The sequence below is a fragment of the Erythrolamprus reginae genome, chromosome Z, assembly GCF_031021105.1.
Source record: "Erythrolamprus reginae isolate rEryReg1 chromosome Z, rEryReg1.hap1, whole genome shotgun sequence".
In the NCBI taxonomy this organism is placed as follows: domain Eukaryota; kingdom Metazoa; phylum Chordata; class Lepidosauria; order Squamata; family Dipsadidae; genus Erythrolamprus; species Erythrolamprus reginae.
Window position 1 is genome coordinate 30,928,197 of NC_091963.1, and position 14,713 is coordinate 30,942,909.

A 14,713-nucleotide genomic window follows, 5' to 3' on the forward strand; every position below is an offset into this window, starting at 1 on the left:
GGACTAAGAAGAAATTTTCTAAGCATAAGATCAATCAACCAATGGAATAGGTTGCCTTCAGAAGATGTGGGTACTCTTATCACACATAATGAATAAGCAATTACAATATAATTTGAAATCTTTACAGTCTAATACTGTAAAATAACTCTTAAATAGTGAAAATGCTGGATCAAAATACATAAACATAGAAACAGCATGTTAATGCTATTCCAAATTAATAAAATCAATTCTAATTAGAATGTGTATTTAAAAAGATATAAGAACTCTGACAAGAAACCCCTGCTCTGTATTAATATTTTAAAAACTCCTTTCCTGTCAAGAACAAGGAGAGATTCAACCTGGAAATAAGAATACATTTTCTGACTGTGAGAACAATCAACCAAAGGAATAGCTTGCCTTCAGATGTTGTGGGAACTTCATCACTGGATGCTTTTACAAGGAGATTGGGCTGCCATTTGTCAGAAATAATGTAGGGCCTCCTGCTTGGGTGGATGGGGGGTTTGGACTAGATGACCTACAAGGTCCCTTTCAACTCTGCTAATCTGTATGGTCTGTAAGTTTCTGTGCTGAATGCATTCCGAGGTTTTGTTATCGCAAATAAGTATTCACCTGTTAAATGGTACTTGGCTGTCTGCCCAGAGCTATTAACTGAGGGGCGAGAGAAGGGGGGGGAAACCTCTTTCGCTTTATCTCCTCCCTCCATGAGTTTTAAAGGGGCTAAACTTTTCTGCTGAAGAAATGGCTATGTGATTATTTCTTCTTTTTCTTTTCCCTTCCTTTGGTTAATTACAAATGAGAAGAGGAATGTCTGCTGTGTGTGTAAGCTATTGGAACTGTTAGGCAGGCAGGCAGTCTTGACTATTCAGCCGGTTTTGAGAACTCCACAAAGAGTTAGCAAACATGTCTCCTGAACCAGTGTGAACCAGCTGAATCCCATCACTGGCCCCAAACTAAGTGTTTTAATGTACAAGTTCTCCAAACTGTATGCTGTTACAGCAGTAAGCAGTAGAGACCAAATTTTTAAAAATGTATCATCTTAGTGGTATTCTGAAGATTCTTTGGTCAGCAAAAAAAACCCAGAAATGTCATCTCAGCTCTAACTCTTAAACTTGCCTAATTACAATTTGGTGTGACCCTTAGAAATAGTACAGTATACTTCAGCTCTCTTACAAAAGAAAGGTCTAGGACAGTGATGGCGAACTGTTTTTTTCTTGGGTGCCGAAAGAGCATGTGTGCGTGCTATCGTGCATGCGCAAGTGCCCACACCTATAACTCAATGCCTGGGTATGGCAAAAGCAGCTTCCCCCACCCCTTGGAGACCCTCTGGACCCCGGAAACAGCCTGTTTCCCAACTTCTGGTGGGCTCAGTAAGCTCGTGTTTCACCCTCCTCAGGGTAAAAATGCCCTCCACTACCCCTGGGAGGCTCTCTGGAAGCCAAAAATGCCCTCTGCGAGACTCTATGTGAGCCAAAATTCAGCTGGCCCGCACACACATGAATGTTGTAATTGAGCTAGGACAACAGCTTGCATGCCAGCAGATATGGCTTCGCATGCCACCTGTGGCACCCGTGCCATAGGTTCACCATCCCAGCCACCTCATTATTATTTTATTATTATTTATTAGATTTGTATGCCGCCCCTCTCTGTAGACTTGGGGCAGCTCACAACAGTGATAAAAACAATACATGGTAACAAATCTAATAATTAAAATCCAAAATAACAGTTTTACATTACAAAGTCTAAAAAGAAAAAAAACCCATAGATAAAATACATACACACAGTCATATCATGCACAAAATTACATAGGCAAGGGGGGGATGTCTCAGTTCCCCCAAGCCTGATGACAGAGGTGGGTTTTAAGGAGTTTACGAAAGGCAAGGAGGGTGGGGGCAGTCCTAATCTCTGGGGGAAGTTGATTCCAGAGGGTCGGAGCCGCCACAGAGAAGGCTCTTCCTCTGGGACCCTCCAGACAACATTGTTTAGTCGACGGGACCCGGAGTAGACCAACTTTGTGGGACCTAACCGGCCGCTGGGATTCATGCGGCAGAAGGCGGTCTCATACTGTTTGGAAGATGATCACTGTCTACAATAATCAGCCAAAGATTAAATATAGAGCTATTTGCAATCAGTATTACAATGACTAGATCTAAGCTTTATTATATATTACATCTCTAATATATTTAGCAAAAGCAACCTTTGGTTCAAAAGGAAATTAGAAAATTTACATAGATTTGCCTCTTTCGTTAAGTTAGAAGAATCTGGTGGAAGATGATGATTATGTACTACAAAGATCTTGCTTGAAACAATAACATTTTCCTACTAAGTAGAGGTTAGCAACTTGAAGAGTATAGCCTGTTATATTTTTTTTGTCCTGCTTAAAATCACATGCATTTTCAGATGAATTAAAGTCAAATTAAAGCAAGCAGACAGCACAGCAGCCAAACCATGTTTTGTGCCTGCTGCAGAAGATCTGGAGCTCATTGGTTTTGTCATTAGTTATACCTATTAAATCTCGTGATATTTACATAAGTAATAAATACTAATTATATAATGAGAACATTGTATGGTCAGCAACAATGAATATCTAGCATTTCCCATATATTTGTTATATATTTAATGACATGAGCAATATATAAATTTTACTATTTGCGAAAACCTGAACATTAAAACACTTCGATTTGGATGTGCAATTTCAAAACTTATACTGAATATTAGAACCATACAGAACTTTGGAAGTTTATATTAAAAATATAGTTCAGAGTGTCCTTTAAGCTTTTGCAGGCAAGTATAAGAGAAAATATAGGCTGGATGGTAGGCAGTGTTGAGCTTCAGGCTTTAGCGATTTGTGGTCTAGAGAACAGATTTCCTAAAGTTCTACCAGCAACTGTGACTGGCATCTTCAGAGGCAAAAAGTGGTTTGTTATGCACACTATAAATAACTGACTGAGTTGATTCTTTATAGATAGATAAGCTGAGTTTTGATTGGTCTTTAGTGGAACTGATTTCTAATTGTTGCAGGTTGAGGATGGGTGGTCTCTCCGATTTAATAGACAGTGTTCCCTCGATTTTTGCGGGGGATGCGTTCCGAGACCACCCGCAAAAGTTGAATTTCCGCAAAGTAGAGATGCGGAAGTAAATACACCATTTTTGGCTAAGAACAGTCTCACAAGCCTTCCCTTAACACTTTAAACCCCTAAATTACCATTTCCCATTCCCTTAACAATCATTTACTCACCATTATTACTGGTACTCACCATTGAATAAGACACTTAGTGATCCTGATATTTATAAACATAATTATTTATTAACAATAATTATTTTTTTGCAATAATAATGCTGATTGGCTGACATTTCAACCAATCAGCAATGCCAGACAAAAGTTTGGCAATGACGTATGACGTCATCGGGCAGGAAAAACCGTGGCATAGAAAAAAAACCGTGAAGTATTTTTTAATTAATATTTTTTGAAAAACCGTGGTATAGGCTATTCGCGAAGTTCGAACCCGCGAAAATCAAGGGAACACTGTACTGGCTTATTATTGTAAGCTAGGAAAAATTATGTAAAGTTCCAACAATCAGGAAAACTGAAAATTTATTTTCCATATTATGTTGATTCAGTATCCATACTTTTTGTTTGGTTGTCTTTACTTTCTGAACACCTAAGGCATATACTATATCAGTTATGGCGAACCTATGACACGGATGCCACAGGTGACACGTGGAGCCATATCTGCTGGCATGTGAGCTGTTGCCCTAGCTCATCTCCAACATGCCAGCTGATTTTTGACCCACACAGATGCTTTGGGAGGGTATTTTTGGCTTTCAGAGAGCCTCCGGGGGGAAGAGAACCTGGGGAGGGCGAAACACGAGCCTACTAAGCCCACCAGAAGTTGGGAAACAGACCATTTCTGGCCTTCAGGGAGCCTCCGGGAGGCATGGGAAGCTATTTTTGTCCTCTCCAGGCATTGAATTATGGGTGTGGGCACATTTATAAATTTTGAAATTTGTGTCTAAAACGATTGCTGCCTCTATCATATCCAGCTGCATATGGTGGCTAAGACACTGGCAAGCAGCTACTCAGGGAGGCCCTGAATAGAGAATGACAAATCTATCCAGCATCAATGACTTAAGAGAATACATGAACCTGGGTCTGCTTGGTCCTAGTACAACATTTTAACCTCTCTGTCATATTATACTGTTATGAAGAATAATTGTACCAGTTGTTTTTACAATACGTTCATTAAATTGTATTTTGAAAAAAAGTAGCTTCATTAATTTTAGTTGATTGGGGCAAATTATTACAAGCAATGAAAAATTAAACTTAAAGCAAAGAATTTCCTCCACATTGCCTTTGAGAATCTTTGGAATGAGTTCAACATCTGCCATATCTTTTGCAGACACCTATGGATAAACTCTGTCCTTTATCATCTACCATAAAGAAAATAAAGCTATAATGTACTTGGTGAATTATGGGAGGGTATGCTGTATTTTAAATATAGAAAATGAAGAAAAAAATTTAAGAGAATAAATTAAATTAGTTTAAATCCACAGTTTTGGGATCAATCCTTAATTTACTACGAGGTACAATGAAGTAGTAATAAATTACTGTTGTTAGCCGCCCCGAGTCTACGGAGAGGGGCGGCATACAAATCCAATAAATAAATAAGTAAGTAAGTAAGTAAGTAGTAAGTAAGTAAGTGAGTAAGTAAGTTATTACCATACTTTTTTGAGTATAAGATTCACCTTTCCCTCCTTAAAAGAGGGTGGAAATGTTGGTGTGTTTTATACACCAAATACAGTCATTTTGGGGCCAGCCTCCACATCTTATTTTTTTGCAAAAATTGGCCTGTTTTTTTTTTTTTTGCAAAAACGGAGTGCATAGAAGGTTTGGGAGGCCTAAAGAGTGCTCCTGGGACATGTGGGAAGGCAAAAATCCTTGCGTTTTTGCAAAAAAATGGGCAAACAATAGGCTGTTTTTTTGCAAAACTGGGGGCATTTTTGCCTTCCCCCAGTTCCCAGAAGCACTTTACAGGCCTCCCAAACCCTCTGTGTGCCTCATTTCTTTGCAAAAATGTATTAAAATGGGCCCATTTTTGCAAAAAAAAAAGGGTTGCGCAGAGAGTTTGGGAGACCTGCACATTGCTTCTGATGGTTAGGGAAAGACAAAAATGCCCCATTTTTTTTTAAAAAAATGGGCCATTTTAAAAAAACCAAACTGGGATGTTTTTGCCTTCCGCCAGTTCCCAGAAGCACTCTGCAGACCTCCCAAACCCTTTGCACACCCTGTTTTTTGCAAAAACAGGTGAAAAATGGATGTTTTTCCAAAATATGGGGGCACACACAGAGTTTGGGAGGCCTGCGGAGTATTCCTGGAGGCCAGGGAAAACAAAACCTTTTTTTTTTCTTACTTACCTCTTGCTGCGTCTTATACATCGGATACGGTAACTATCCAGAGCAAAAAGCAATGACACTCCAAATTGTCTAATAATAGAAATTAATTCTTGCAGGAAACACTAATCATTTTTAATCAAAAAATAATTTCAAATGAAATGAATAACCTCTTGCTCACACATATTTAGATGCATAGAAGTGAAGTTGTTTCTCTCCTTTTTCTCGCGCTTTATCCATCTAATCCATTTTTCACTGTCATCTGGTTGATTTTAATCTCTTTTTATTTTTTTAAGGTGTTCCAGTGGCTTTGATCGTCATCGTCAAGTTTGGGTAGATAGTGGTTGCCCTGAAGAGGTGATATTCAGATATACTATATTTATATTATTATTATTATTATTATTATTATTATTATTATTATTATTATTATTATTTATTAGATTTGTATACCGCCCCTCTCCGTAGACTCGGGGCGGCTCACAACAATAACAAGAACAATGTAAAAAACAAATCTAATAATTTAAAAAACACTAAAAACCCCATTATTAAAAGCAAACACGAACACAAACATTCCATGTATAAACTGTATAGGCCCGGGGGAGATGTGTCAGTTCCCCCATGCCTGACGGCAGAGATGGGTCTTAAGAACTTTACGAAAGGCAAGGAGGGTGGGGGCAGTTCTAATCTCCGGGGGGAGCTGGTTCCAGAGGGTCGGGGCCACCACAGAGAAGGCTCTTCTCCTGGGTCCTGCCAAACGACATTGTTTAGTCGACAGGACCCGGAGAAGGTTCTTAAAAAGAAGAAGGTATCTTGACTACAACCCTCTTAGAGGAATAAAGCTTCTCTGAACAGTATTTAAAGGCAGTTTCTACATTTATCCTTCCTTAGAAAATCACTGTTGGCAGCTGAATATCTTTCCTGTCACTTACATCATGAGCATCTGTGTGGAATCTAAATGTACTTTACTGTGTCCTAACCACATGTTTTGAATATGAAAAACTAAGTCCAGAATTACCATCCCACATTGAAATAAATTTTTGTCTAACTTGGACATTGTGTGAGGGAAGAAAAATACTATTATTAGAGATATTTACTTGTTTTTTTCTATTAAAAATAGCATTGATATGTACCATTATTTTATTTATTAGTGTGCTTGGATGTCAGTATTGAAAAAAATGTTGAAGAACCCAGAAGTTCATTTGATGGGAAAGCCTTAACTTGATTTATATATAAGTAAAGTTTTTCAAAGATGAAATTAAATGAACTTAATTTAATCCTGGAATCTGCATGTATGTATGTATGTATGTATTTATGCATGTATGCATGCATGTATATCAGTGGTGGGTTGCTACCTGTTCTGTGAACCAATATTGGCAGCGGCAGGAGGCTCCACCCACCTGTCCGGATGTCATCAAAAATGCTTCCAAATTGGTAGCAAAGGTAAGTGGAACCCACTACTGGTATCCATGTATGTATGTATGTATGTATGTATGTAATTCACATGACTACTTGTTTCATGCCTGTATATGGCTACCAATAATTAAATACTTAATTATTGGTAGTTAAAATGTTTAAAAAAGAAACAATAAACATAATCTGCAACCAATATAATGATCTGCAGCGCAAATCAGAACAACTGCTGCAAGGCTCAGACACCAAGAGTTCTAAGTTCTGTGGCAAAACCATGTCTTTAAGGTGTTGCAAAAAGAGGATCACTTTAATCTCAGAGCCAAACCTTAGTGTGGGAGAAAAAAGTAATACAATGAACTGTGTCATTCCAAATTCTTCTTTAGTGGCAAATAAATATTCTTATAATGTCTAGAGCTTCAGCTTCTCTACCGTTTATTGAAACTTTAATACTCTTTTAGTCAGAATATATACTATCTTTACATTTGCAAAGTCTTAATTTAAAATTTCCATTTTGACATATTCTTGCATTTATGTTAGATATCTGTAGAGCTCAGACAAATGACTTCCACTGAGAACCAATTATTTCCTTTCTTCATATTGTTTTTCTTATGCAGTCAAAAAATAAGATTTGTGAGAACACAGGCACGACTCAAATGCCTCTTCAAATCACAACTGCACGACAGCAAACCACAATGAGATACAGAGTTTTAACAACTACCAAAGGAACCATTACATCACATCTGCCAACTAGTCTACCCACAGAAGGTAAAAAACTAGAGTCGAAAATGTTAACAAAATATTTCTATAACTTACAATAATTAAGTTTAATTCTGATCCTGGTTTAGGTTGAAATTGACTTTTGATATAATTACTGTATTTTTCGGAGTATAAGATGCACCTTAATCTTTGGCCAAACCAAGAAAAAGAAAATAATTCTGTCAAAGAAACTGGTGGTGGGGTAGAGGTGGAAGCCCCTGGGGGCGGGTCCTCCATGGTGCAGGCTCTGCTCAACCTGCATCTTGCCTTACGCCTCTCACGCAGTGCCCCTTCAGCAAGAATCAGGCTCCAACCAAGATGCAGGGGGCTTGTTGGGAAGCTTGGCAATGTGTTTATGAGATGGTAGCGTTCAGGACTGAAGTGCTACATTTCTATCTAACCTTGCTGTGAGAAACCAGGCTTTCAACACCTACGGCTATAGGTTGGAAGATGAAGGCTTTTCAGGAGCGGAGCCTTTGATGCAAAGTCCCTCTTCTGCACCCATGAAAATCATCCCCCACCCCATCTCCTCCAGTTAAATACCCATTGGGTGACAAAGTTTATTTTAACTCTCCAAGTGGAAGTGAGGATCCCTGCCCCCTGAAACCACCTGAAAATATGACGCACTGAGTCCAAAAATCTCCAAAGACTGGGGGGCGGTGGGTGGGTGGGCTATATTTGGTGTATAAGATGCACTCAAATTTTCACCCCCTTTTTGGGAATAAAAAAAGTACATATTATACTCCAAAAAATATAGTAAGTAGCATCAATGGGTCCATATAGCTAGAATACTTCCTTGGCTATTTAAATATTTTAGAACTAGTGATTTGAAGTCATTGGGATCCTCTACATTCAACCTCTTTTTTAAAAAAGTATTTTAACATCCCTAGTAATAAAAAAAACTATTGGAGATTATTAACTTTCATGAAAAGGTGAGCATTTTGCTATATATGTGGTATATGTGGTATATAACTTCAGATCGTGCAAAATGCAGCTGCGAGAGCAGTCATGGGCCTACCTAGGTATGCCCATGTTTCACCATCACTCCGCAGTCTGCATTGGCTGCCGATCAATTTCTGGTCACAATTCAAAGTGTTGGTTATGACCTTTAAAGCCCTTCATGGCATCGGACCAGAATATCTCCGAGACCGCCTCCTGCCGCACGAATCCCAGCGACCGATTAGGTCCCACAGAGTGGGCCTTCTCCGGGTCCCGTCAACTAAACAATGTCGGTTGGCGGGCCCCAGGGGAAGAGCCTTCTCTGTGGCGGCACCGGCCCTCTGGAACCAACTCCCCCCGGAGATTAGAACTGCCCCTACTCTTCCTGCCTTCCGTAAACTCCTTAAAACCCACCTTTGCCGTCAGGCATGGGGGAACTGAAACATCTCCCCCTGGGCACATTTAATTTATGCATGGTATGTCTGTGTGTGTGTCTGTTAGCATATGGGGTTTTTAAATATTTAAATATTTTAAATTTGTCTGATTGCTTATGATTTGTTTCTACATGTTGTGAGCCGCCCCGAGTCTTCGGAGAGGGGTGGCATACAAATCTAAGTAATAAATAATAAATAAATAAATATACTGTTTTTGATCCCAAATGTATAAAGTGCTGGTCTAAGAGTACTTACTGTGTCGGTTACAAGTAGTGTGTAATATTTTCCTGACATGTTAAGATTAAATCAGTATCTTGTAAAAGTGTGCAATATTTAAAATGAAACACCTCTTTTGATAATGTGATGCTGATGATATTATTTTCAACCCAGTTTTAGTAAACTGGCTAGAAGGATGCTTTAAAAAATAATTAACAAATAATATGCACAAATTACAAGAATTAACATAGAAATTAACATAAAAAGTAGGCATCAAGGGGTCTACAGAAATTTTGTATAAATATTCATGAACAAAAAAATATACATGAAAACACAGAGGGTATGGTATGAAAATGTAAACTATTATAGAAAATGAATTGGTACTTGAAAAATTGCATCATATTTTTAAAAAATCATCGCAGATCTGCCATTATAGTTTCTATGATGTGCAAACTGTTGTGTACAATCTTGTCTATTACTAAGATAAAACATAGCTTATTTATTTCACATGTACTAATTTAAATGTAATTTATTGGCTTCAATTCAAGAATTAATGGTATATACATTGGTTTATCTATTGGTATATCCATTGTGAATCATCATAATATCTTAACTATCTAGTCCCCCTCTCTAACTCCGTCTTTGGAAGAATAGAATACAGGGAGTCCTTGGCTTTCAATCATTTATTTACTAACTGTTCAAAGTTGTAATACCATTGAAAAAAGTGACTTATGACCATGTTTCACACTAACCAGCTTTGAGGCATCGCTATGGTCATGTGATCAAAATTTGGATATGTATTTATGATGGTTACAGTGTCCTGGAGCCATATGGTCATTTTTCAAACCTTCTAACATGCAAAATATGTGGGAAAGCCAGATTCATTTAATTGTATTACTAACTTAACAACTATAAAACAACTATAAAATGGAGCAAATAACAATTGCCAGATAGCTTGGCAATGGAAATTTTGGGCTTAATTTTAGGCATAAATTGATGACTATCTGTATCAAATAGTTTTGAATTGTCGATGCTAATTTAATAAAACAGCAATTCTGTTTTACTTGTTTGTTGCAAGATATTGCATAGTTATGATGCAATTGGTTATTGTAAAACATTTCAACAGTATTTCAGCCACATAGAAACCTTAAGTTTTTCAATCCTGCAAAGATAAGACATATAGAAGTATCCTAATGCAAAGGACTATTTTTGAGTGCAGGAACCTGAAAGAAAGGTTTAAGTGCCATCAACATAAGCTTTTGAGCTTTATTTCTATAGTACTAGTTCTTAATGGCCAAAGTAATAGTAGAAAGATGAAAGTATCACAGTGTGGGAGAAATGACATAAATGGTTGCCTATGCTGTGGAATCAAATGATCCTGGCTTCTGAAGATCAGACAAAACTCCTAAAATTAGTAGATTAGATAAATACGGCTCCTGTGCAACATGAAAAGATGTTCTAAAGCTCATATCTGAATTAGTTCTACCAATTTTCTTTTTGCACTGCACATATCTTGCACGAAACAATTCCAGATTTTCTTTCCAGAAATTTTTGGAAGAAAATAAGTGGTTGTAGGGATGCAAAATATCACCCAGAGTTTAAGAAAAAAGTCTCTGCTTCTTTATGCTTGTTTACATTTTTGTTATTTCCCTTTTTGTTCTTCTGATAATACAGTGATCCCTCGAGTTTCGCGATCTCGATCTTCGCGAAACGCTATATCGCGATTTTTAAAAAAATATTAATTAAAAAAAACACCACTTCCGCGTTTGGCTTCAGGACTCAGCTGGGAAGCGGCGCGGCTGTTTTAAAAGGTCGCAGCCGGCCTGGGGGGCTTCCCAGCACCCCCCCGAACCCCCAACCTGGGTCTTCCCGGCCGCCCACGCAAAGGGGAAACCCCGGCTCCTCGCTGATGCCCGCCGCTCGCCCGCCCGCCAGCAAGAGGGGGAAGACCCAGGGAAGGTTCCTTCGGCCGCCCAGCAGCTGATCTGCTCGGTAGCGCAGCAGCAGCAAGGAGCCGAATCGGGGTTTCCCCTTTGCGTGGGCGGCGGGGAACGCAAACTCCACCATCTACGCATGCGCGGCCATAGAAAAAAAGGGCACGCATGCGCAGATGGTGTTTTTACTTCCGCAACCCTACATCGCGAAAAATCGATTATCGCGAGGGGTCTTGGAACGGAACCCTCGTGATAATAGAGGGATCACTGTACTGTTATTTTCTTCCCTACAATATGATTTCAGCCATTCCAGAAAATGCAATCCAAGATTTTGGGATGATATTAAATATCTAATCAGCTTTGCTACCCGGCATTATTATTATTACTTAGAAAAGTGTTGGGGATAACAATCCAATGCTGGCATGCATCCTGCCTCTCAAAATTCTTGCTTGGCTAAGCTAGGCCCTACCATGCAGGGGAATATAACAAATAATTAATTGCTTGCTTCATTTCTATTCTAATTTTCCCTCTAGGAAAAGGAAAATATATTTGTAGGATTTTCTGCCTCATGGCTTAGAATATCTTGAATGGTATTAACCAGAGCGAATTTAGTCTTAGGCAGCAAAAGGGGTTTTTTTGGCTGCTGCCTGTATTCCCACTTCATCCATATGCAGACTCAAACATAAGTGACTCAAACATACACAGCACCTTGAAGCAATGTCGCTCACTGTGCTTAGGTGGGCTGCAGGCCATTCGTTCTTCACTTGTCTTACCAAACATATTGCTTCCTCAAGGAGACAAAGGAATGTACATTTAAGATTGTTGAGCCAGTCAGCTGGTGGTTTGTCTTTTCAGTGTTTTAACAATAGCAATAAGTTAATAGCAATAACTTAGACATATGTATACTGCTTTACAACACTCTCTGGGCGGTTTGCAACATCAGCATATTTCCCCCAATAATCTCGTTCCTTATTTTGCTGGCGTCGGAGTTATGGAAGACTGAGTCAACCTTTAGTTCATTTAATCTTCGGAGAGGGGTGGCATACAAATCTAATAAATAAATAAATAATAAATAAACTAACAAACAAACAAACTGTGGGCGGTGTTAGCCTGCAATGTTGCATTTAAACCACTGAGTCATCAGGGTTTTGATGATTCATTGTTAACTACTATTTCATGATATGCCACCAAATAGCCCATGGGTGAAATGTACTTGCTTTCCCTACCGGAAGTGTGAACACACGCCAATGTCACCTGTGATTTTTGACCCACTGTACATGTGCAGAGGGTTAAAACCAGGAAACAATCGACACCCAGACAAGTGAATGGACCCTCATGCTGCCATCGCTACTGGTTCCCCAAAGCCGCTGCTACCAACTTGCTCATGGCGGACAGAGCCAGGAGAATTTCACCACTGAAATAGCCTCAGCAACACAGGACATTCTTCCTATCCAGTTATATCGCTTCACATGTAAAAAGCATTAGAAAATAAAAGCCCTATGACACACACACAAACGTTAGCAAAATCACACATCAACTTCAAATCCATGTGTCCTGCCAGCGAAGGCTCAAAATAAGTGTGCTGTTTTGGCACCAGAAAACACATAAAACAGAATTGCCTCAAGATATTTTTTAAACTACATTATTATGGCTCAAGCAAACTTCTCATTTTCAAAAAAAATCACACGTGGGAGAAAATCTACATTTCTAAAATCTTCATGATCTCCAATGCCAGGGGTGATCTTCCTCTCCAGATTTCATTGGATAGGAACGCAGCTTAAATTTATACATCTAAAATGTCTCAACTCAAAGGCCATTACTTCATGATCAAATCTATTATTATTATAAATACTTTTACTCTTAGCTTTCCAGACCTAATAGCCTGATTTGATTGCTATACATCATGGTGTGTGGTTGACTAAACAACCCTCTTCAAGCAGCTGCCCAATGTGCTTGTTTGTGACCAGCTCAGAATCAAATCAAGTAAATGCTTTTAACTGAAGAATCAGCAATGTTTTAGACACTAAATTTCTTCTCCAATGTTCAGATATTTTTGTCCTGACTTCCCTCTTCCCAATTAAAAAAGAGAAAAGGAAAACATTATCCACATCAGCTTAGCTCATCATGTTTTCCTAAATCCATTTTGTAATATTGCCTTTTATTGCTATAATAATATAACAGAACATTTTGATATAGCGGTTTTAAAAATAAATTTCACCAATGACTTTGAAATAGTATAAGATCAGCTCTAAAAATTTTGTATAATATTGTAGAGCCAGATCTTTAATGCAAACATGAACTGCTATAGAAACCTTTTTTAAATTCCTCACTGATTCATACGACTACTCTTCCAGCTCTTATTCAAGAGTGTCACATTTGTTTAAATTCATTTTAAACATATATCCCTTTATGATTGTGGATCAATTACTTCCAGTACACTTCTATAAATGCTAAATAAATGTAAAATGCTACATAAACATAGCATTAGATGTTTAGATAAAAGTCCTTTCTCTAATAGCTTTGAATTTCTTTTTCTAGATGATACCAAGATAGCACTACACTTAAAAGATAATGGAGGTAAGAGCTGCTATTTTTTTGCATTCAGATTACATGAACAGATCATCTAAATGCCATTCCATAAAACCACATTGGTCTAGCAATTTATCCACTTACCTATGCTACAATACTATGCAAGATTTTCTGAGAGAATGCTTAGTGTAGTCAGATATCATAATTTGTTTTATTCATTGTATGAAGCGAACTTCTTTGAATGCTAATTTACTTTTAGAACATATATCCTTTCTACATCTAGACAAACAAATGTAGATATAAATGTTCATATTCAAATCACAGCACTTATTCATTGAGTACAATAAAACAACAAGCTGAATCAACCCTGGTGCTCAGTGGGGTGATAGATGCCACAGTCAGATCACCCTTACTATTAGGCTATTAAGAAGATATCGTAGCTCCAGTTGCCAGGATAACTCTTTAACTTTTAGTAAATCTAAATAAAAAATATGTTTTTTGGAGAGCATCATTTCCTCAGAAAGGGGCAGCATACAAATCTAATAAATTATTATTATTATTATTATTATTATTATTATTATTATTATCATCATCATCATCATCATCATCACAGACATAAGTAGAAATTAGATGGTGAACCAATTAAATAGGTTAATACCTTTGTATATTTATCTGTAACTTTTTCCAAATCTTGGGTTTGACCTCATCAATGGAGTACACTTAGAGCAAAAGTTTGTTTGAATTTACTGCTTAAAGAATCATAGTTACCTAGGGTCCCTAGCCCCATTAATTAAAGTATAGTATATAAAACTAAGGTTACCCCCATGCTCTTTTATGCAGCAGAGGTTTGGGGTCTATATTCTACTACAGTATTAGAACAAACACAATTTCAGCATCTGAAATGGATTTTGGGTGTAAATCTAAGGACTTTTGCTGCAGCAGTTACAGCTGAATTGGAAATTTATACAATTCATGCAGTGTCTAAAATCAGAGCATATAAGTACTGACACAAAATCAACAAAATGGAGACTGATAGACTCTCCTTATGTTTATTAGAGCAGATAAAATCACATTGGATCACTAAACTGACAAATTTTGTAAGAAGCT

General features: G+C 37.9%; 1 protein-coding gene across 5 annotated transcripts in view; it reads left to right on the forward strand.

The window, feature by feature from the left end:
* Window positions 1-14,713, forward strand: part of PLXDC2 (plexin domain containing 2) — a 365,033-nt gene that overhangs the window by 336,138 nt on the left and 14,182 nt on the right. For 4 of the 5 annotated variants that reach the window (XM_070726234.1, XM_070726237.1, XM_070726235.1 and 1 more), the window contains 3 exons: window positions 5,685-5,745; window positions 7,413-7,563; window positions 13,616-13,654. In XM_070726234.1, the coding sequence (XP_070582335.1) occupies window positions 5,685-5,745; window positions 7,413-7,563; window positions 13,616-13,654 (251 nt within the window). The remainder of the gene's footprint in view (window positions 1-5,684; window positions 5,746-7,412; window positions 7,564-13,615; window positions 13,655-14,713) is intronic. The other variant, XM_070726236.1, reaches the window with a different exon arrangement.